Source organism: Prionailurus bengalensis, chromosome C2 (assembly GCF_016509475.1).
Source record: "Prionailurus bengalensis isolate Pbe53 chromosome C2, Fcat_Pben_1.1_paternal_pri, whole genome shotgun sequence".
In the NCBI taxonomy this organism is placed as follows: Eukaryota; Metazoa; Chordata; class Mammalia; order Carnivora; family Felidae; genus Prionailurus; species Prionailurus bengalensis.
This window is the reverse complement of record NC_057350.1, coordinates 158,739,804-158,764,200: the sequence shown is the minus strand read 5'-3', so window position 1 is coordinate 158,764,200 and position 24,397 is coordinate 158,739,804. Positions and strand designations below refer to the sequence as shown.

General features: G+C 45.5%; 1 protein-coding gene across 7 annotated transcripts in view; it reads left to right on the top strand.

The window, feature by feature from the left end:
* Positions 1–9,507: 9,507 nt before the first annotated feature.
* ANO10 (anoctamin 10) overlaps positions 9,508–24,397 on the top strand; it is a 220,056-nt gene continuing 205,166 nt past the window's right edge. For 2 of the 7 annotated variants that reach the window (XM_043595921.1, XM_043595924.1), the window contains exons 1-3: positions 9,509–9,849; positions 20,621–20,773; positions 23,919–24,116. In XM_043595921.1, the coding sequence (XP_043451856.1) occupies positions 20,635–20,773; positions 23,919–24,116 (337 nt within the window). In that variant the 5' untranslated portion in view covers positions 9,509–9,849; positions 20,621–20,634. Of the gene's footprint in view, positions 9,850–19,352; positions 19,384–20,620; positions 20,774–23,918; positions 24,117–24,397 lie in introns of all 7 variants that reach the window. The other 5 variants (XM_043595920.1, XM_043595923.1, XM_043595919.1 and 2 more) reach the window with 5 other exon arrangements.

Genomic DNA, 24,397 nt, shown 5'->3' with positions numbered 1-24,397 from the left:
CTACACGTGTGTCAGCTCAGGGAGCAGTCATCGGTGGCGAGTGCGTGAAGAAAGGAACGGAGGAATCTGAAAGTCACTGCATGGAATCGCAGTGGTTTTGGTTGTAGAATTTTTCATCTGCCTTTTTTTTAATATAATTTGTCAGATTGGTTTCCATACAACACCCAGTGCTCATCCCCACAAGTGCCCTCCTCAGTGCCCATTAAGCTTTTTCATCTGCCTTAATTTTGATTGTTTCTGGCGGGTAGGGATACGTGGAGGAGTAGACAAGAATTCCAAGTAGGGGAAAGGCATGAGTATACATGCGTGTGCGTGCGCGCACACACACACACACACACACACAGATGCACCCTAACTCTTATGTATGTGTGTGGGGGGAGGGATAGGAAGGAAGGAAAAAAGGAAGAAGGAAGGAAGGAAAGAAGGAAGAAAGGAATGAAGGAAGGAAAGAAGCAAGGAAGAAGAAAGGAAGGAAGGAAGGAAAGAAGGAAGGAAGGAAGGAAGAAAGGAAGGAAGGAATGAAGGATGGAAGGAAGGAAGGAAGGAAGGAAGGTTTCCTCTGGGGAGAGAAACTGAGTGATTGGGGTTAGGGAGAGAGACCTACTTTTCTCTGTCTACTGTCCTACAGTTTTTACTTTTGTACTAAGTATCTGTGTTATCTAGCTTTTAAAAAAAAAATTTTTTTAAGTTTATTTATTTTTGAGAGAGAGAGAGAAAGAGACCAAGCGTGAGTGGGGGAGGGTCAAAGAGAGAGGGAGACACAGAATCTGAAGCAGGTTCCAGGCTCTCTGAGCTGTCAGCACAGAGCTGGACGCAGGGCTTGAACTCATGAGCTGTGAGATCATGACCTGAGCTGAAGTCGGATGCTTAACTGAGCCACCCAGGCGCCCCTTTGTTGTTGTTTTTTTTTAATTAAAAGACATACGGGGGCGCCTGGGTGGCTCAGTCAGTCAAGTGCCGACTTCAGCTCAGGTGGCGACCTCACAGTTCCGTGGGTTCAAGCCCCGCATTGGGCTCTGTGCTGACAGCTCGCAGCCTGGAGCTTGCTTCAGATTCTGCGTCTCCTCTCTCTGCCCCTTTCCCAATCATGCTGTGTCTATCTTTCTCAAAAATAAAATAAACATTAAAAAAAAACACCTTTTTTAAAAATAAAAGACATATGAAAAGGAAATCCAGTAATCCTTTGTCCTCTTAAAAAGTCTTATTAACTCTGAAGTTCTGCTACCTGTGTAGGCTGTAGAATATACAACCGACCCTTAAACAACACAAATTTGAACTGTGAGGCTCCACTTATATGTGGATTTTTTACAGTACAATACCGTAAATGTATTTTCTCTTTCTCATGATTCTCTTAACATTTTATTTTCTCTAGCTTACTTTATCTTAAGAATACAGTATATAATCCATATAACATACAAAATATGTGTTAATTGACTGTTCATGCTATCTATCAGTAAGGCTTCTGTTCAGTAGTAGGCTAAGTTTGGGGGGGGAGTCAAAAGTTATACACAGGTTTTTGACTTCTTGGGGAGCAGGTGCCCCTGTCTTCCATGTTGCTTAAGGGTGAACTGTACTTGGGTTGAGAAACTCATGAGTTGTGTTGGTAGCAAGCCCGATCCTAGTTGTTGGGAAATACTTCCACATGGGTCATTTGTATATCTGCACATCTTCTGAGTAAAGGCACTGAAAGTCTTTGTTCCAAATTATCATTTGAAAGATGTTTGTATAAGAAATAGCCTTGAAGCTAGAGCTGGCGTCTCTGTGTGGAGCGGAGGGCAGGTTTGTTTTGTATCCAGGATTATAAAGATAATGTTTCCCTCAGAGGTAAAGGTCAAGTAGGCTTGTTAACAGATCCGGGTTAACAGACCAGGGTTCCTTAAACTCAGAGTTTCTGAGCTATGGTGCAAGCCCAGTGAGTGTGCAGAATTCACCTGAGCTGTCCCACATACCCCACCCCCACCCCCGCCTCTCTGGGGAACTGACACAAAGAGCTCACACTGCCTGCTGTGCAATGAATGATAAAGTCTTCCATATCTGACCCAGGAGTTTCTTGTCTTCTGTTGGCATCCGTGAAACCATGGCAGGTTAACTTATTGGCTCACAAGTATGGTAAGATGTCATGCCCTTTGTAGTTCTTGACAGTAATGATACAGATTTTGATAGCTGAAGATACCCATCTCAATCCAAATCTGATATTTAGGATGAGCAGTTCTCTTCAGGTGAGCAACTTCATAGAGAAATTCTATTACTTCAATGGCTTTATTCCGGCAATGTATTCAATACAGACAAGACACAGAAAAGACCCATTAGCCATTTAGCCTGTTCCCTGCTAAGACAGGAAATTGAAATAACTCTGGGAGCCAAATTATGTCCTTGGTTATTTGGCAGATGTCAAAAGGTCATTACTCTATATTACTGTTTCCAGTAAAAACATGGTGGAAATAAAACAACATTTTCCCCAGGATATTAAGAATATCTCTATGATATTTTGTCTACTCTAGCAAATAGGGGTTTGTATTCAGTAGTTAAATGGAGGATGGAAATAGTTTACATATTTCTAGGGGGATGAGATAGGTGTTTTCGTATATGGACATAAATTTCTGTGTTTCATTCCTAGATATCAAAGTGGAAAACATTAAAAAACAACAACAACGTGGAAAAAATTTAAAAATGGTTATTTTGTTTAAGTCACTCGTCTGTGGTATTTTTGTTACAGCAGCCCAAACTGGCGAAAACGCTCATGTTTGACAAAACCGGGAGACCCCTGAAATTCAAAACCACACAAAACAGACGGGAGTGCACCCAGGGCGGTGGCAGGAACTGGGGACACTGGGCGAAGCGGAGCAAGCACGCTTAGGGTGGGCCGCAGGTCTCAGAGAGGGCCGGGGGCGCTGCACGGTAGAGGGTTCAGGGTAGGGGGTGCCCAGAGCCCAGTCCCAGCCAGAGGAGCCGCATGCAGGGGTGAGGGTAGAAGCAAGGGGGCAGGGCTGCACGAGGACACACACAGACCCACCACGCAGGGGTAGGAAGCAGTCTGCCGGCGAACGGGGGAGGACCACACCACGAGCGGTTCTCCAGGGGCCTATTTTGGGGCTGAAGGAAAGTAAAGGCCAAGCCAGTTCACCCGCTCCATACTGAGCCGTGAGAAGAGCTTCCATCCAGGGACCTGGACCCTACCAACAATGCCTCCTGCAGGCGGCTCACAGGAGAGAAAGAGAGACAGGAGCCAAAACGTGAGCTGGTGGCACTTGGAAGAGAAGTGAAAGGGAAAAAAAGGCATCAAAGGATTGAAGGAAAACTGGAAGTAGTCCAAGGGAGAACAGACACCAAAGCGAACTCAGCAGGAGCCGCGGGGAGCAGGAAGGAAAACAGCAAAAGAGTTTGAAGGGATTAAAGAGACTAGGTTACAATTCTGAATAGGGAGATGAGAGTGGGCCTCACTGAGAAAAAGACATTGTGAATAGTCTTGGAGGAGTGAAGGGGTTGGCCATGTGCTAGGGAAGCGTGTTCCAGGCAGAGGGAACAGCAGGAGCAAAGCCCCGCCCAGGCAGGGACAATAGTGTTATTTGGCACATCTATATTCACAAGTGTGTTATCTCACTGGGAATTCTACACATAAGCCTTCCAAATTCCCCTTGTTTGTCTTTTTTGATGCTTTTTGCTCTGAATCCAACCATATTAAAATCATGACGTTGGCTTTATTTGTGTTTATATTTGCCTGGTGTGCCTTTGCCCATCCTTCCATTTTAAAACTTTAAAAATTATTTTAGGGTGTCTCTAACGTAGAGTATAGGGCCGAGTTTTAATTAATCCAATTTGGACAGTTTTGGTTTATTCGCAAGTGACTCAGGCACATTTACCATAATTGGCAGGCCAAATGTGTTCGTCTTAGTGCTGTCATATTATTTCACGTTCCCACTTCTCACCTTACCTGCTCTCAGAATGTGGCACAGCTCCTTCTTCATTCATGTTCTTCACCTGCTTCTGAGACACCCCCTTTCCTACTCTCCGAGCTTACCCCCCATCTCACTTACCAGTCCTTCCAAGTATCCTTTGCTGTTTTTTCCCTCGTTTCGAACTCTCACTGTTAGAGCTGAGGACCGGGGCTCAGTCCTTGGTCCTCTTCCTTAATGGCTCCTCACCTCTAGTGGACCCATTCAGGCCTGCATTTTCAGACATCATCTCTGTGCTGATAATCTGCAAATGCATCCCTCCAGCCATGCCCTCTCTCCTGACTGCTGGCCTGTATTCCAACTCAGCTTTCCAAAAAGCATCTGAAACTTAATGTGTCCAACACGGGGGTCCGGAGTCTCCTCCAGACCCATTCCTCCCACAGTCTTCCCTACCTCGGTTAATGACAGAGCTGTCACCTGACTTTTTGTTCTCTCATACTTCACATCCAACATGCCTGCCGTTCCTGAGAACTCTTCCTTTAGGATATTTCTAGAAACCGTCTGCTTCTCATCACTGTACTGCTCCCACTCTGGGGCAATCCTCTCTTGCCTCAATTACTACAATAGTCTGCTTCCAACCTTGTGTTCCTGCTGTGTGTCCTCAACACGGGAATCTATCTGAGTGATCCTGTTCAGATGCGAGTCACATAATGTCACTCGTCTGCTCAGGATTCCTCAGTGGTTCTCTATTTCCTTCAGAATAAAAGCTAAATAAGGAAACCTATTCATAAAATTCATTATTGCTAAGAAAAAAGGCACATGAACATCTCCACAGATGATGAAAAGGCATTTTTGGGTAAACTTTCAGCATTCTTCCCTGATACGTAAAAACACTTCCAATAAGATAAGAATTCATGGATTCTTTTTGTCTCAAACCCAAAGTGAACCTGCTATTTGCTGAGTAAACACCAGAAGCATTTCCTTAAAGTCAGAAACAAGAAAAGAAAGAAGGAAAATTGTAGTTATTTCCAGATTATGTGACTGTAAACTTGGGAATCTGTAAGAACTAAACTACTATAAACTCTAAAAGATTTTATTTGGGTCATAAAACTATTATACAAAAACTAACGTTCATATGATAGGCAACAGCAAACAAAGCTATACCGGAAGAAAAGTTCTCATTTACACACGTAATGAGAAAGGTAAATGTCTAGGAAGAAACTCCATAAGAAATGGGCAAGGTTTACGTGAAGATGTTCTAGGTCTAGTGGTTGGAAGCCTAGAGACAACACCGGGCTCTTTAGTTAGACGCGCTCACTTGAAGTCAGGTAGTGGAAATTAGGAAACCATCTTCCTAGGGCTCCTGGCCCTCCCACTGGAGAGGAAGGTGGTGGGTTTCTTTGTGCAAGTCCCAGTGTCTTCTTGAGCTTCCTGGGTGCCAAGAAGCAGTAACGGTTGTGGCAGCTTTTGGATCCAACTCTGACATCACAGAGTCCCATTTTAAGGTGTTCACTCTCCGCATTCAGGCAGTGGCTGTGGGTGGATCTGACCCCGGCACGCACGTGCAGCAAAACCTTGGTTTGCAAGCGTAATTTGTTCCGGAAACATGTTTAGAATCCAAAGCATTCCTGGATCAAAGCAAATCTCAAGGACCATTGGCTCAGTTGTGATCATGTGACGTTCGGCATCACGTCCTACTCCTATTACAAGACATTGCTCATTTATCAAGTTCAAATGCTTGTCTTGTGCAACACTCACAAGATACGTTATTTGCAATCCAAGGTTTTGCTGTATTTGGTATTAGAGATGGTCGCAGGCATCGGGCCCTCAAGATGGAACTCTGGGACCGGGTCTGACCCGGCTGGGTTTGAAGACAATGTCACTGGAGGAAAGTCGGATACTACAAATCTAGGGCACACAGTGGGAAGAGTTATATCACCTGTGGTCACCTGGAATGAGCAGTTTACTGAAGGTGAGGCTTTAAGCGGCTGCTGCATCGGACAGTTATGATGGGAATAAGGGATTCAAAAACTGTCAAGGTGGGCTGGCCTCTTCTCACTGTACTGGAGAGTTGTTTTTGTTGGGGTTTTTTTTGACGTTTATTTAGTTTTGAGACAGAGAGAGACAGAGCGTGAACGGGGGAGGGTCAGAGAGAGACGGAGACACAGAATCTGAAACAGGTTCCAGGCTCTGAGCTGTCGGCACAGAGCCTGACGCGGGGCTCGAACTCACGGACCGCGAGATCGTGACCTGAGCCGAAGTCGGACGCTTAACCGACTGAGCCACCCAGGCGCCCCTGTACTGGAGAGTTTTAAGAAAGAAAATGATATATTGCCAAAGTCCATAAATACAGAAGGAAATTTAGTATATGATAATGATATGATAATGATGACATTTAAATCAGTAAGGGAAAGATGTATGATTAAGTAAATCAAGTTGGGTAAATGTGTAGCTAACAAGATATATGGTAAAGCTGGATCCATTCTGCTTAACTCACACCCAAACAAATTTCCTTTTATTTATTTATTTTAACGTTTATTTACTTTTGAGAGACAGCCACAGAGCGTGAGCGGGGGGACGGGCAGAGGGGGAGGGAGACATAGAATCCGAAACAGGCTCCAGACTCTGAGCTGTCAGCACAGGGCCCAAAGTGGGGCTTGAACTCACCCACTGTGAGATCATGCCCTGAGCTGAAGTCGGACACTCAACTGACTGAACCACCCAGGTGCCCCCCTAAAAAATTTCCTTTTAAAGGAAAAATGTGAAATCATGAAATATTTAGAGGAAACCATGGAAGCATTTTCAAAATAATCTAAGAATGGTAAAGGTCTTTCTAAGTATGATACAACCTGGAAATACTAAGTAGTAAAAAAAAAAAAGCCTTGGTAAAATTCACGGATTAGAAATGGAAAAGATCTGCATTGCCAAACAAAACAAGACAAAACAAAAACACAAGCAAATAAAACAGCATAAAGAAAGTCAAAAGATATGGCAAGCTGAGAAAAAGTCTTGACATTCATATTTAAGAAAAGGACTCTTTTTACCATTATGTAAACCTTCTCTATCCAGTAGAAAATTGGACAAAATATGGGCACCCGGGTGGCTCAGTCGGTTAAGCATCTGGTTCTTGCTTTCGGCTCAGGTCATGATGGCACGGTCTGTGAGTTTGAGCCCCACATCAGGCTCTGTGCCGGCAGCGTGCTGTGTGCTTGGGATTCTGTGTCTCCATCTCTCTCTCAAAACAAACGTTTTTTTTTTTTTTAAAAGAAAATTTGGCAAAATATATGAACGATAATTCACGGGAAGTAAATACAAATGTCTTTTTCACACTCCTCATAAGAGAAAGGCAAATCGAAACCTGCTGTCATCTCTCAGATTGGTACGTTCCATCCCAGATCTGGCCAAAATGGAGTAAGTCCACTGCAGCCTGTGTCCCCCACGGACTACTACTAAAACCTCTGGATAAAATATGCAAAAGAGGCTTTGCAAGTTGGAGAAAGTGGTGAAAACTGTCTTTCCTTCTCCCTCCTCCGGCCTGAGGCCAGTCAGAGTCACAGTGCTGCACTGTGGTAGCACGGTGACATGGGGAAATGAGACCCTGAAAGAACACCTGTCCCCTGGACACAGGAAGTGGGAAAAGGGACCCCTGTTGTGCAAAGACCATGAGGGGAATCCCTGTTTTGTTTTCTCTCTCTTCCCTCAAAGCTGCCTTTAGAGCAGCCCCAATTGCACAGAAGTGCATGAGAGATAGAAAGCCTAGGAAATTCCAAGAGAACCTTAGCTTTCTGGCCAGCAGAACTGGAAAGGGGAGGTCCTGGGAGCCAGAAGATATGAAGGGAATCCCCAAAAGGAGAGGGCAGGGAATCCCTAATTCTGTGTAGTGGTTTGTTATGCAGCAATAGGTAACTAATACAGGGACCCATGTCATTAACTCACCCGGTCAGCCATTTGTGTTGTCCAACAACTGACTTGTCATACTTAACACAGGATGTTAATTTGTTAATTGTGGAGATGAAATGAGATTGTCCATGCGAAAGGCATTTTTTTATATTTCCGTTCAAATTTTGTCCCCCCTCCCCCGCCAATCCTTCTGGTCATAGAAATGCCAGAAGATGAAGTCATACGGAGGGAGGGCCATTCAAGTTCAGGGGTTGCGAAGATAGGAAGACTGCAATTTTAAAAAGCCTAATAAGTAATTCATGTCTAAACCTATTGACTCGCAAACAATTTGTCCCAACTGCAGAAGAGAGAGAACTTCTGGACGTATCCATGCAGGGCTTACTAAAAAAGACAGCCATGTGAGAACTGACCAGTAAGGTTGTGAACTCCCGTGACAGAGCATTGGGGTTCTAGAAAGAATAACAAACAGCCCCTATCAAGTGACAAGCTTCTGTTCCCATTCCCTAGTCTCCCTCCTCCCTGTCCTGAACCTGGAAGACCCAGAAAAGGGGCAGAGGTGTGGAGGAGCAGATCTCACTTCTCTGGCTTGGCAGGACTTGGAGGCATTCCTCTGGGCTGACCTGGGTGTATGGAGGGAACCCTTATAAAGGGTTCATTCGTTGCTTTCTTTTGTTCCACTGAGGGTTATTGCTTGCCTGTTGTGGATCGAAGGCCGTTCCAGACACCGGGAATATATCAGCGGACAAAATTGACAAGAATCTCTGTCCTTGTGAAGCTTACATTTGGGAGAGACTGACAGTAAACATAATAATATAAAATGTTAGGTGATGCGTGCTGTGAAAAAAAGATATAGGAGAGCAGGTAGGGTAGATGGTGGGACGTGGAGGAGAGCAAGTATTACACAGGATGATCAGAAAGGGCCTCAGTGAGAAGGTGGGATTCTATTCCCTGGAGGGAGGAGAGGAAGTAAACAGTCTTCTTAATTAAGGAATGCAGAGGGAACAGCCAGGACGAAAACCCTGGGGTGGGAGCTGGGTGAGTGAGATCTAGGAAGAGCAGGGGGCCAACGTGGCTAGGGCAGAGAAAAGGGGAAAAGGAAGAAGTCTGAGAGATGAAAGGTGGCGGGGGACTTGTTCTGATATTTGAAAGTGACAAGAAAATTGGGGTCTGGACTGCAAGAGACCGGCCAGAGGAAAATGCGAAGAGGCCTACAGGTTTCCCTGGCTCTCAGAAAGCAGAGCATTTTTGTAAATTGAAAGGCGAAGAATAATCCTCGCACAACCTTGCTTTCCGAACGTTCCCGTTAACGAAAGACCTCCATTAGTACCTGTTTTCGCTAAAGGAAAGAAATCTGAAGAGGATTACCGCTTTTACTAAAAAAGCTATTGCTGTAGTAATGGAGGTCTTTCGTAAGAGCAGGGATACCGGTATTTTTTTCTCCGCGTCTCTACTAGGCTCCACCCCCCCTAGGTGCGAAGGCCCAGCGAGGCCCCACCCCTCATCGGAAAAGCAGCCCATAAGACACGCCTCTCCCACCGTGGTCCCGCCTCCTCTCGGAGCGACAGCCCGTAGGACACGCCCCCGCTCGCCGTGGCCCCGCCCCTCCCGGTGGGACCGCCCAACGAGGCCCCGCCCCCCGGCCGCGGACAGCCCATAAGGCGCGCCTCTCCCACCGTGGTCCCGCCCCTCCTCGGGAGTGACAGCCCACAGGGCACGCCTCTTCCGTGCCCGGCCGCGTTCCCACTCCCGGCCAAAAGCCAGCCAGGCCGTTCCTACCTTTTCTCCGGAGCCGTTCCTGCCCCCGCCTTGGAGGGACTCCCCACTAGGCCCCGCCCCGCTCGGGCGACGCAGTGCCGGGCGCCGCCTGTCCCGACGTGGTCCGGCCCAGCCGGCGCACCCTGGAGCCTGGGCCCCGCCAGGCCCGCCACACCCAGCGCCCGGCGCGCCCTCCCTGCAGGCCTCGGCCCGCCCCCCGCCTCGAGCGTCCGCGGCTCTGCCTCCCCGTGGCGCCGGCCGTCGGGCCCGCCTCCGAAGACGTGGAGCGCCGCTGCGGCCGGTGAGTGGGGGAGGGGCCCGCAGCCCCTCTCGCCGTCGGCGGCGCGGAGCCGGGGTCCGTGTGGGACTGAGCCCCGGCTGCCTGGCGGCGGCGGCGGCGCGCCTCCAGGGGCGCCTCCCACAGCCCTTCCTTCCCGGGGTACCTCCCCGGGGCGCCTCCCCGGGGCGCCTCCCCGGGGCAGTGTCGGGAATGGGGAAGTGGGACCGGGATGGGCGCCGATGGGGGTTGGGGAGGGAGGACTGAAAGTATGGGGGGGTGGCAGGCGCAGGTGGGGGCTGGGGAGAGCCTATAGGAGTCTGGGATGGAGGGCTGAGTATTGGAAGAAACGTGGTGAAGCCGAAAGCTGGGACTTTGGTCAGGATGGGGACTTGGGGTCTTCCGAGCTCAGGGGAGTGAGGTCGTGGGTGGGGTTGGGAAAGGCGGCCAAGCCTATCGAAGGACGTTTTTTGGAAGGACCAGCTCAGCGGCGCAAGATTCACGTTTCTCGGGCCGCCTGGGGAGCAGGGACGCTTGGGATATGTCCGAACTAGTGTGGCTGCAGCGAACTTGCAGGGTCATGCTCCCTTTCACATCGGGGTGATTGGGTTTCTGGGCTCTCCCCTGGCACACGTAGTACTTTTTAAGCAATAAATGCAAGTCAGGGGCAGTGCCTGGGACACCTGAGAAATGTGGATGGAATCGAGTTCTCCTCCTATAGGCTGCTTCTGTTTTCCTGGTGCCTGCCCAGCGCCGGACTCGGTGCGCGCCGTCTGCTGCAGAAGGCTGTTCCAGCAGCCAGGACAGTGTACAGAGGTTGCGGGCTTCAAAAGTACAGCGGAGGTTTATTCGGACTGCAAAACAGTTGTGGCCCATGCCCTTAAATCCTGCGGAGTTTAATTTCCAAAACTCGAGTCCCGTGGCGTCTTTCAAAAGTCACATCTTTACTGTCTGCCTGCTTTCGATTTGAAGTCTCCCGCTAACTTACAGAACCAGATATTTTCTAGGGGCCCATTCTGTGAGGACACCTAGTTTTAAATTCACCGTGGGAAGTAGATCATGTGTGTTCTGACCAGCTTTTGCTGAAAGAATTGCGGAATTACCGGTGAAGGATGAAATTTAAAAGATCTAAAGTAATGCAAGGGAATAGAAAGGGCCTAGTAAATTGGTGTGTGTGCTTAAAAAAAAAGCCAGTGAAACTTTTTTTCATTGTAGAACCTTAGAAGATAGAGAAAAGAATATAAGGATGAAAATGAAAATCCCGTGTAATTTAACCAACCCTCTTAACATTTTGGTGCAATACGCCTTCATTCTTTTTGTATTTTATTGTGTATTAAGTGTACATGTTACATAATTGGGGTCATATTGTTATATTACTTTGTTGTCTGCTTTTACCCCCGCTTGGCATTTCCCCCGATCGTTAAAAATTCTCCGTAAATGTCTTTCTATATGGTTGTGTGATCATCGTATGGATTCATGCTTTTATCACATATCAGAGCTTTAGTTTTGAGTCAAGTGCTATGCTTGCAGGTGAGATGCAGTGTTGCTCCAGGGTTTCAGACGTGATTCCAGAGCAGACAGGAAGTGTGAATGAGAGGAGGTCAGTCCTGGCAAGGCCCCGTTGGGTGCTTCTGTGCAGAGGTGGCCTTCTTGGTGCAGCATCTCTTTAGGCCTAGGCCTGGGCTGCCGTGGCCAGGCTGCCTTCCAGTATGTCTGTCTCGCCTCTCCTGCATCTTCCGGTGCGATCCTGATGCCATCAGGTTCCCAGGTGTGTTTCTCACATGGGCCTCACCAGCTTCCTTACCTCATCAGTGTCGCCGAGAAACTCTAGTGCGGGTGGGTGTGTACGGTGTGCTGACTTAGCACTCCCAGATTTGCACACCTTATGTAACTCGGGGAGGCAGCTGCCCTGGGTCTCGAGGAAGGAGTGTCTCCCAGTTGCTCTCCTCATTAGCAGCCTGTTGCAGATTTCAGAAGACGGCTCTGTTTTCTTACCCTCAGGGCCTCCAGAAGGGTCCTGTCCTTCCATCTAGCCCCGGCCATTAAAATTGCACCTTTTCTCCTCGGGAAATCCCTCTCATTTTCCAGCTCAATCAGTGTGGCCCTTCGTCTTTCTCTCCATGATCTGTTCCTGTGCTGCTTCGTGACTGAGTAATTTTGGTTTATGTTTCTCCTCGGGTCTGAAATACGGTGATTTCTGAAGATACCTGTGCATTTCCTTCTAACTAGCCTTTGGATTTATAATTCCATTGGCTCCCCCCGCCCCCAAGCTCAGGAAGAGAATACAGAGTCTCCTATTCTTCTCTTGATCCTTGATAAAAGATGCATGTACTCCCGGCCCCCTGGCTGAACTCACAGTGTGTTTATCTTCATATGCGCATTTCAGCCACTACGGTCAGGATTCACCTCTTCCTGTAGGCAGGTGATTGCAGTAGCCAATGTAAAAGCGCCTGAATCCAGTTCGTTTTTAGGCCTCTCTTTGGCGCTGTGTGCAGTACAACACACGGTAAGAACAGAATTTGGGACGGCTGTCCTGTGCCCCAGAGTGTCTCTGGAACCTGTATGCTGTGCCTTTTAGTCATTCCTGGCTGCTGTCCTGGTTGACAGCTTGGGTGAAAGGGGGAAATTGGTTGTGGTTGCAGAAATCGCTGTACCGTCCAGTGCCCAAGAAGACTACATATGTTGGATCATTGTTTTTTAGATTGGCCCCCACTGGGACCACGAGCCTCTTTTCTGTACCCACACTTCACACCCTCATGTGCCCCCCTCTGGTATTTTGGTCGCGTGTATTTATTAGTCATGTGCATGGTGATGATGGCAGACCAAGCTCCCATGAAGACCCTCTGGTCAAAGCAGATTGCAGAACTCAGCTTAGGCCAAGGCTGCCCTGAGGCTCCTTGTTTTTACTGCCTTAGACTTGCTCTTCATGCCATTGGGCCCGCCGGTGGGGAGAAGCGGTTTAGCACAGGCCTGGATTCCGCTGGCCAGTGAATTACAACCCCGAGTGCTCCATACCTGCACCCTGCTGCGTGCAGAGCACAGGGGCAGGGATCCCCCAAGGAGAGAGCATCCCAGAGGTGTTCCTGTATAGAGACAGAAATTCCCTGAGCAATGGGTGCCCCTCGGTGGGTTACAGGGACAGGAAGAAGACCGCACAGAAGGTGTGGCGCGGCGGGAGAGGGGCGTCTTAGGTCACCAGGGTGGTAAGTACGTTGTGGCGCGGTGGCTGGCCTGAGCGCAGAACAGCTGAAAGCAAGCGTGAACAGAGCAGAGTGGTCCTTCAAGGACTGTCACCAACAGTGTTGAGCCTCGAGGGCATTTTAGGTGCGGGAGCCTCAGAGGGATCAAGGCTTCCCGATCGCCACCAACAAGCCTTCACGGACAGTCTTTTCCCACCTGGCATGGTTCAGAGCAGAGTCCAACCAACACTGGCCCTGGAGTTAGTCTGTGAGACTTTCAGGGAGCTAGGCTTGCAGCTGCCCAGCGTGGCCGGGCCGGCGTTTGTTCTAATGCCAAGACTGTAAAACTGACTTTGTTGACTAAGTTCACAAAAAGGAAAAAAAAAAGGAAAAGGTCTTTTTCATACTGCCTGGTATCATCCAGAGAGCACTGGATTTCAGTCTGTATCTGCCATGCTGGTTGTGTGATTTCGGACCTTGTGAATATGATACAGTGAGGTCACGGGACTAAGTGACCCCTAAGGCTCCTTCTGCTCTAAAAATCCTATCGTTGCCCAGCTCCACTGGCGCTTTTGGCCGCCTCCTTCTGGATAGGAGGGGATGTGCCTATGTGCGGAGCCGTTTCATTTTATATACTGTTGGACGGAAGGCTTTTCGTTGTTATCGAGCCTTTATTCAAAACAATCTTTACAGTTAGGAAACTTCTTTTTTACAAAGTTGGTATCTTTTTAATCTGGGACTAAAGCAAATTATCTCGTATTATACAGTTTTAAAAAGTATCGTTTGGCCTTTCCTAAAGGGTACATTTTACCCTTACTTTTAAAATGTCTGACCTCTATACTGTGTTACAAGTGTAAAAGCCATTTTTTTCTAATTATAAGAAAAAAACCCTTGCCTATTAAAATTCAAATCAAAAAGAGAAACGTAAAGAAGAAAATAACAATCATCTGAAATCCTACTACCTAGACGTGACAGTTGGGAGAGATATATCTGCCTAATCATCGATGGGATATTTATTCAAACGCACACAGTATAGAGTGAATCGTGAGTGTAGCCACACGTGGTTAAGGGTGTGAACTCTGGCCTCAGGGTGCCTGAGGTTAGGCTCTTCTGCTCGCTGCCATGTGACATTGGACAAACTCCTTAACCTCTTTGACTTCAGTTTTCTCATCTGCTGAATGAAAGTGTTAAGAGTTTCTTTTTCATGGGGTTGGTGTGAGAATTCAAGGAGTAGCCCATGTAAAGACCTGAAAGTTAGCTAGTGTTGAGATGGCGGTGTAGGAGGGCGCTGGGCTCACCGCGTCCTGCTGATCGCTTAGATTCCACCCACATCTGCCTAAATAACCCAGAAAACCGCCAGGAGACTAGCAGAACGGACTCTCCAAAGCCAAGCGTAGACAAGAGGCCCACGGAAGAGGGTAGGAAGGCCGGAGAGGTGTACGTGCTCCATGGACTGGCGGGAGGGAGCCGGGTCGGTGGAGGGGCAGCCCGCCTGGCGAGGCGGAGCCCCCGAGCCTGGCTTGCAAAAGCGGAGGGGCCGGACTGCGTGAGTTCTGACAGCCAGTGGGACTTAACATCTGGAATGTTAAAAGTGAACAGCTCTGCTCGGAGAGTGAGAGGGCTAGAGGACAACGGGAGGGAGAGTTGTTGAGCCCCGGAAGACAGAGCTCAGCTCATGGGGAACAAAGGCTCTGGCCAGCGCCATCTCCCTCTCCCATCCCCCAGCCGGAACCCCAAAGGGAACCAGTTCACTGAACTTGCTTGCACCTTGCAAACACCCAGGGCTGTGCTTCTGTGGATCCATCCCTCCGACGGGTCTGCCTCCCTCCCGGTCGCTGCAGGGCCCCTCCTGCAGAGGACCACCGACGGCAAAGCGATCTGAGCCTGCCCCTCCCGCCCCTGTGCACCTTGCGGATCCACCCCGGCTAACACACCAGATCCCATCGAAGCAGCACCACAATCCTGGCAGTGTGCAAGTAGCCGACAGGGGCACCGCACTCGACAGTGAGTCCTGCCCCTGGGAGAGGAGAAGATAAGGTACACACCAGTCTGACTGTGGCCCCAGCGGTGGGCTGGGGGCAGACATCGGGTCTGGCGGTGGCCGCCCACTGAAACAAGTTACTCCGGACAGTACAGGGGAAGTGCCCTGCAGTTCCGAGCCACCCCAGGGACTATCCAAAATGACGAAATGGAAGAATTCTCCTGAAAAGAAACTCCAGGAAGTAGCGACAGTAACGAATTGATCAAAAACGATTTAAGCAATATAACGGAACAAGAATTTAGAAAAATAGTCATAAAATTAATCGCTGGGCTTGAAAAAAGCATAGAGGACAGCAGAGAATCTATTACTACAGAGATCAAGGGACTAAGAAATAGTCATGAGGAGCTAAAAAATGCTACAAATTAGGTGCAAAATAAAATGGAGGCGACCACAGCTCGGATTGCAGAGGCAGAGAATAGGTGAATTAGAAGATAAAATTATGGAAAAAGAGGAAGCTGAGAAAAAGAGAGAAAAAAATCCAGGAGTATGAGGGGAGAATTAGAGAACTAAGTGATGCAATGAAACGGAACAATATCTGTATAATAGGAATTCCAGAGGAGGAAGAGAGAGAGAGAAAGGGGCTGAAGGTATACTTGAACAAATCATACCTGAGAACTTCCCTGATCTGGAGAAGGAAAAAGGCATTGAAATCCAAGAGGCACAGAGAACTCCCTTCAGACGTAACTTGAAACGATCTTCTGCACGACACATCATAGTGAAACTGGCAAAATACAAGGATAAAGAGAAAATTTTGAAAGCAGCTAGGGATAAACACACTCTAACATATAAAGGGAGACCGATAAGACTAGTGGCAGATCTATCTACTGAAACTTGGCAGGCCAGAAAGGAATGGCAGGAAATCTTCAATGTGACGAACAGAAAAAAATATGCAGCCGAGAATCCTTTATCCAGGAAGTCTGTCATTCAGAATAGAAGGAGAGAGAAAGGTCTTCTTCCCAAACAAAAACTGAAGGAATTCATCACCACTAAACCAGCCCTACAAGAGATCCTAAGGGGGATTCTGTGAGTGAAATGTTGCAAGGACCACAAAGTACCAGAGACATCACTACAAGCATGAAACCCACAGACATCACAATAACTCTAAACCCATATCTTTCCATAATAACAATGGATGTAAATGGACTAAATGCTTCAACCAAAAGACATAGGGTATCAGAATGGATAAAAAAACAAGACCCATCTATTTGCTGTCTACAAGAGACTCTTTTAGACCTGAGGACACCTTCAGATTGAAAGTGAGGGGATGGAGAACTATCTATCATACTACTGGAAGTCAAAAGAAAGCTGGAGTAGCCATACTTGTATCAGACAAACTAGACTTTAAATTAAAGGCTGTAACAAGAGAGGAAGAAGGGCATTATATAGTAATTACAGGGCCCATCCATCAGGAAGAGCTAACAAGGTAACAGAAGAGAAACAAGGGCCCTGAATGATACATTGGATCAGATGGACTTGACAGATATATTTAGAACTCTGCATCCCTAAGCAACAGAATATACTTTCTTCTCGAGTGCACATGGAACATTCTCCAAGATAGATCACATACTGGGTCACAAAACAGCCCTTCATGAGTGTAAGAGAATTGAGATCATACCGTGCACACTTTCAGACCACAATGCTATGAAGCTTGAAATCAACCACAGGAAAAAGTCTGGAAAACCTCCAAAAGCATGGAGGTTAAAGAACACCCTACTAAAGAATGAATGGGTCAACCAGGCAATTAGAGAAGAAATTAAAAAATATATGGAAACAAATGAAAATCAAAATACAACAACCCAAACGTTTTGGGATGCAACAAAGGCAGTCCTGAGAGGAAAATACATTGCAATCCAGGCCTATCTCAAGAAACAAGAAAAATCCCAAATACAAAATCTAACACCACACCTAAACGAATTAGAAGCAGAACAGCAAAGACAGCCTAAACCCAGCAGAAGAAGAGAAATAATAAAGATCAGAGCAGAAATAAACAATATAGAATCTAAAAAAACAGTAGAGTAGACCAATGAAACCAAGAGTTGGTTTTTTGAAAAAATAAACAAAATTGATAAACCTCTAGCCAGGCTTCTCAAAAAGAAAAGGGAAATGACCCAAATAGATAAAATCATGAATGAAAATGGAATTATTGGGGCGCCTGGGTGGCGCAGTCGGTTAAGCGTCCGACTTCAGGTCACGATCTCGCGGTCCGTGAGTTCGAGCCCCGCGTCAGGCTCTGGGCTGATGGCTCAGAGCCTGGAGCCTGTTTCCAGTTCTGTGTCTCCCTCTCTCTCTGCCCCTCCCCCGTTCATGCTCTGTCTCTCTCTGTCCCAAAAATAAATAAACATTGAAAAAAAAAATTAAAAAAAAAAAAAAAAAAAAAGAAAATGGAATTATTACAACCAGTCCCTCAGAAACACAAGCAATTATCAGGGCATGCTATGAAAAATCATGCCAACAAACTGGACAACCTGGAAGAAATGGACAAATTCCTAAGCACCCACACACTTCCAAAACCCAAAGTTACCTAGTGTTGTTGTCATTTTGATATTAGGATGGGTTGTACATATCCATAAATGGGGTCTTGTTTTGCGCTTTTTTTAAATCTTACAATGCGCAATGAAATGTTCTCCATGTTAATATAGTTGCATCTGCACCCTAGTGTTGATTGTTCTGTTGTATGACTGTGACACGTAAATACTTTATGAGTTTCGCCAGTGTCCTCTTGTTGGGCTTTCAGGTTGTATACGTTGTGTCTTTTTTATTTCTTTGCCATAACTAAACCCAAAGTAAATGAGAAAGAGAGAGGAAAAAAAGGAAGTTGTAATGACGTCCATTGTATATATATTCTATTTTATTGTCTCCTTGGCATGAATTCCTAGAAATGGCGTTGTTGTGTTGAATGGTAAGCGTATTTAATATTATTTTTCATACTGCCACTCTGCTTTCTGGAAAGATGGCATCAAAGTACAACATCTGTCAGCTGTGTGTGAAAATGCCCGATTTTCTACACCTGTGCCAGAACTGGGTTCCGTCCACCTTTCAACTTCAGCAAACCTGAAAAGGAAAAGGCATCTTATACTTACTTTACATTTCTTTTATTGGTATGTTTGAACATCTCAAAGTGTGTGTTGGCTGCTTCTATTTCTTCTTTTGTGACTTGTGATTTCAGGTTTTGTATTTTTTTGTTGATTTGTAGGAACTCTTTGGATGTCAGAGATGGTGACACTTTTGTCTGTAGGATCTTGGAAATCTTGTGGAGGTTGTGTCAAGTCATGAAGGGCATATAGTATCTCAAATGAGAATAAATCAGTGAGCAAATATTTTTTATGTATTTCTTGCTGGTGCTCATACACGTGTTTAGAACTGAAACCTGTATTTAGTGTCTCAGAAAGAGTGTTGTATGGTCTGGAAGTTGTGAATACGGTGGGCCTTTTATACCGACATTAGGCGATGTGCAAATGCCAGGAAACTGACACCTTTGACGTGTGTCCACACACACCCTGCTGAACTGTGGGTTGTGCCCTGAGCCTAACCATTCCTTTTCAGCTTGGCTCTTTACTTCCTCTTTCCCATGTTCCAGGTCAGAAACCTCACAGTTATCTGTGGACCTTTTCCGAGTTGAAGGCTACCGGTTCTCAGCCTCCCTTCCCAGAAGGTTAATCCCGCCTCCTCAGGCTTCCCTGCCCCAGACGGTTTCTGCTATTGTTTCAGGCCTCCTGTTAGAATGATCTGATGCTTCCGCTGTAAGACTATGAGCTCCCTAGAAGCAAGATGGGGACCTTACTTACTTTGTACCTTCAGACTCTTATCACAGCATGACTGAAAATAAGCATGTCATAAATGTTCATTGTATTTGGTCTTTCCATTTAAAAGATGACAATGCGTAAGCCTCTGTAGTGTACTGGTACATTAACCATTTTCCTCAACTTTTTGTTCTGAAAAATTTCAGAAGTTCAGGAGAGTTGAAAGAATATTCATATTCTGCCCCCTAAATCTACCTATGGAGATTCATCTCACTCTGACACGTAGCTGATTCTCTGCTCAGAAACCAACAGTGACTCCATTCTGGGCATTGGAGCAGATGTGAACTGTAGCATTCCTTATCCTTAAATGGTCACAGCTGACAAAATGTTGCCCTCTCTGCTCTGGTCCTGCTCTGTCTGCTCTGTGTATTCTTAATGTCATTGATTTTACACATTATTTCCCTCTGTAGAACATGCTTCTTTTTCTTGATGGAAACTTTTGCACATTAAGTGTTCTGAGTTCCTATAGCTCTAATGGCTAATTTTTATCATTCTTTCATTCTGTAGAGTTCCTGACCACATGACTAGCTGTTAGGAGGTGAGTGCTGAGGCCCGTTTTGATCTTGTTACCTTCATAGAGCCTGGCACGCCCACTTTGGATTTGGCTGTTATTTTATAATAGCATTCCTGAAGCATTTGTGCCATGATGTGAATCCAGCATTGATTTATAATACCTGTGTTGCCCCAAAACTTATGCTGTGTTGGAGTAAGAGAAAAACTTACCAGTCTAAGCCAGATAACCTAGGCCTGTTTGATCTGCTTGTTGCAAGATCATAATTCACCCTGAAGAATGGAAGGCTGTTCTGTGGTGTTGGTCGTTCCTTTTGTGATTATTCCCAAGAATTGATTTGCACTTGTACTTTGGAGTCATTAAAACCCACGTCAAGTACAGAGTTAGAATAAGTAAGTCTAAAGTCTGGAAATTGTCTCTGCTGTGAATCACTGGGTTAGAGAGATTCACACGAGAAACATTTTAGAGGGAGGCCATTAGGCCTCAGTGACTGATGCCATTTGTGGATATCCAAGTTGACCAGAGTACTTTTCAAGCGTGGAAATGGAGATAAAGATGATATTCCTGAGAAAGAGAAACTAGGAAGGGAAGCTGATACCAGGGACTTCAACTCCATACCTAAGCATGAACTCGGACCAGGTCAATTCCCTGCTCTTACTGAACTGATGACTCCCATCGCTTATTTGACAAAGCCCCATTCCTTTGTAGTCACGGTCCCTGGTTAGATACCTGCTCATTCCCATCCTGCACCCCCCACCCCTACACACACAAGTGCTGTAGCCACACCTAATCACTTGTGTGTCTCTGATTCTGTTGGCTATTTTTCCTCTCTATTTTGTACAGGAATACTGTTTCTTCTACGTAGAATGCCATCCAAGTCTCGCCAGCAAATTCCTGTTCGTTCCTCTAAACCCTGTTCGGGTGTCAGATCTTTTGCAAATACTTTCTGACTCTTCCTGTGTGACAGTGTATTTTACACTTTTTGTCCTTCCCTTATCTAATGTCCTCCCTGCCGTGTTCTGAGCTGCCTACGGAAAGGATGATGTCCCCCCTGACTTTGTATGGGCCTGGCTCACACATGTGCTTTCAACTATTGGTTGAGCCTGTCTCATGTCCATCTGGATCATGAGAAATTTTCCTTTTTCCTGGGACCCAGAATTAGGTGTAATTAGGAGAAAATACAAATACATATTTTTTTATATGTTTCCATATATTTCACTTTTCCGTTATAACCCATGTGCTTTTTATTTTATTTTAATTTCAGCACATTTGTAAAAGATGAAAGTGACCTTATCAGCTTTGGATACTTGTGAGAGTTCCTTCACACCTTTGGTGGTCCTAGAACTTGCTCAGGATGTCAAAGAAGAAACCAAAGAATGGCTGAAAAACAGAATTATCTCTAAAAAGGAAGATGGAGGCAAGTAAAACAAATATTACTCAGACTTAGCCATGATCAGTGACTAAAAATGTATTTTCAAATGTTTTACAGTTTTTTCCCTGATATATTTCTAAAATTAATATCCATTTCTTTGCTCTTTATTATTTATCTGGACTTGAAAGGGAATCTAAGTCAGCATTAGACTGTAAGCAGCACGAGTGTGATTTTGTTCACAGCTATAAATGCCGTGCCTAGTACACTGCCTGGTGCACAGTAGGTCAATATTTATCAGATGAGTGGACAGGTATCTATTTGTGTGTCAGATATGGTGCTAAGAGAGAGATTATTATGGTCCCTGCCTGAAAGAGCATTACTGTGACTGTTACTGTCGGTGTAAGGAGACTGAATGTGGATTTCTGGAAACTGAAGTAACAGAACAACAACAACAAAAACAAAAAGAGAGAGCTGTTACAAAGCAGTGCACGATAGTTCAGAGTGAATTGTTTGTAAACTAGCTGGAAGAGGAAAGGGAAGAAAGAGGAGACCCTTGGTGATGCTTTTCAGGATGGAAAGGGGTGACTTTATAGGAGAAGCCAAAGTTTAGCCCTCTCCCAAAGGGCAAAAGGGGGTCTACATCTGGGGGAAAGAGTGGAGGACATTTTACATGAGGAACCGCTTCATAAAACTGTACAAAACAATACCTAAAACTTCACCAAGTCTCCAAGCACTGAATACAACTTAGACTTTTTTTTTTAAGATTTTGACTGTAAACTGAAGTGCTTTCTTAAAAATAAAACCTTGAATCAAAGTGGGATTTTTGATTTTTTGGAAACAACCAACCCAAAAGAAAACTTGAAAACGAGAGTACCTGCTTACTAAAATCAGAGGTGTTTCACTGGATTGGAGTTCGTTCGTTCATTCGTTCTTTCTTTAAATGTTTATTTAAAAAAAATTTTTTTTTAAACGTTTATTTATTTTTGAGACAGAGAGAGACAGAGCATGAACAGGGGAGGAGCAGAGAGAGAGGGAGACACAGAATCTGAAACAGGTTCCAGGCTCTGAGCGGTCAGCACAGAGCCCGACGCGGGGCTCGAACCCACGGACTGTGAGATCATGACCTGAGCCGAAGTCGGACGCTTAACCGACCGAGCCACCCAGGCGCCCCTAAATGTTTATTTATTTTTGAGAGAGAGAGAGAGAGAGACAGAGTGTGAGAGGGGAAAGGGTAGATAGAGAGGGAGACAAATCTGAAGTGGGTCCAGGCTTTGAGCTGTCAGCACAGAGCCTGAAGTGGACTCGAACCCATGAACCGTGAGATCATGACCTGAGCTGAAGTTGGACGCTTAACTGACTGAGCCCCCCAGGCGCCCCTGGGTCCCTTCTTTAAAATTCCTGTGATGGAAGAGCTTTTGTCGTGCCTAAGAGTGAGGGACTTTCGTGTATTCCCAGTCTTCTCTGTTCCTTGTGTGGAACAGACACACAAAGACACACAGGAATGGGGAAGCAGCGGGCATCTTTCTACTGTTGGGAAAGCAAAATAGAACATTCCAAAAAAGCATTCTCATCTTTCAGGTAAGGGTAGTAGGTTCAACAGTCATGTTTACTTTTACTCTCTTCTAAACTCCTATTGAAATGACAATAAAAGGATCTTTTAAAAAAGATGGTAAGTCCATGTTGACAAAGAAGAAAGGAAAGAATATAACAGCAGCACCATTTTGGAAGCCAGAAAACAGGTGGATGAGTGGTGAATAACTTCTCAGATTTGACAAAGCCAAAGCTGAAGCTGGCAGGGGTACAAGTTGAGGTACAGTTTGGTTTATACTGCAGACTGAAGACTTCTAAAGACTTAGGTATTAGTGACTGTAGAGACCTGTGGAGGCAGAAATAAGTGCTACCAAGAAAAAGGAAAAAGAATCGGCCAAGATCCATTTGAGAAATAGTTAGCTCCCCTGATCCCTTCTGTATTCTACCATCGGAGCAGAAGACTGTGAATTATTCTCTGCAGAGGGTCAGATGCTTGGATTTTGTAATGGGGGATTTATGCACAGTTGAAAACAGAGATTCTGTACTGAAAATAGGATAATAACTGAGTATTATTACCCCTGTCCTCCACCCCACGAATCTCATACCTAATTTAGTATCCAAAATACTAGCTAGAATCAATCATCTAGGAAGCAGATTGAATAATCTTTCCTGGGGACTCTGACCAGAGTCAGAGTCAAAGACAAAATAACCAAAGGCAAAATAAGCCAAGGTGCAGAAATCAGAGAGTTGCCCATGGAAAATGACCTGGCCAGATGACTGTGCATGAAAGGCCATCTTTAATGAACTCCATCTAAACCTTCAGAAGTTCACCGTACCCTGTTGGAACACCTTTCTTAAACATGCGCATACGATAAAAGATCAAACATCTGAGGAAAATCCCTAACATGAAGGAGAAAGCTAAACTAAAACAAACAGACAAAAACAGCAAACTCTGCAGAAGAAGAAAACCAAGAGGAAATTAAAAACTCAACTCTCAGTTATGAGAAGGTAGAACATTCTATAAATCAAGAGTTGGATGCTGTGAAATATTCATTTAGGAAAAAAGCTCTTAGAAAGTGGAAATATGAAAGCAAAGTTTAAAAACTCAGTCAAAGGATTAGAAGGTAATTTTGATAAAACCTACCAGAAGGTAGAGCAAAAAGTTACAGAATTGGAAAATTTGACAGAGAAAAAATAAGGAAGTTAGAGGACTCGTCCAAGAGGTACACATCTGAATAAAAGGAGTTCTAGAAAGGGAATGGAAGAAAAGGAGAAGAAATCATCTGAGGAAAACTCAAGGTTGATGCCATGCTTTTTCAGCTGGAAAGGGCCCACCTCGTGCCCAGCACTGTAAATGAAGAGGCCTGTCATTGGGAAGTTCTGGAACCCTGGGAATGGAGAAGATACTACAAACTTCAAGAGAAAAAGAAAAAAGGTCACGTATATAATAATAACACGTATATAAGGATCAGACTTCGTAGCAGAAACATGGGAAGCTAGAAGGCATTTTCTGAAGGAACTTGACTTATGTGTAGTTATCTATTTGGGAGATATATTTGAATTGTTAATACATTTTCCTTATATCAAACTAGAAACAATACTTAGAATGTTTTCGTTCTTGAAACTTTTCTGAGATTGTGCTTATCTTTTGTTTTTGAAGGTGCCCAGCTGCTGTTTAGACCATTGTTAAATAAATATGAGAAAGAAACACTAGAAAATCAGAACTTATATCTTGTCGGTGCCTCCAAGATTACATTGTTACTGGGTGCGGAAGCAATGGGGCTGGTAAAAGAGTGTAATGATAACACTATGAGAGCCTTCACATATGGAACCCGATATAACTTCAAAGATTTTGATGGTGAGTCCCAGGATTGTTCCTGTCAGAATCATTTTATCCCACAAATCAGTTTTTGATCAGTAGATCAGGGGTCAACAAACATTTTCAGTAAAAGGCCAAAGAGTAAATATTTTAGGCCGTGTGGGCCATACGTCCTCTCGCAGTTACTCGACACTATCCTTGTAAAGCAAAAGCAGCCCTCGACTGTAAGAAATGAACAGGTGCAGCTGTGTTCCACTAAAATTTGCTCATAAAATATGGCCCATGGACCTTCCTTTGTGATCCCTGGAATAGATGAACAT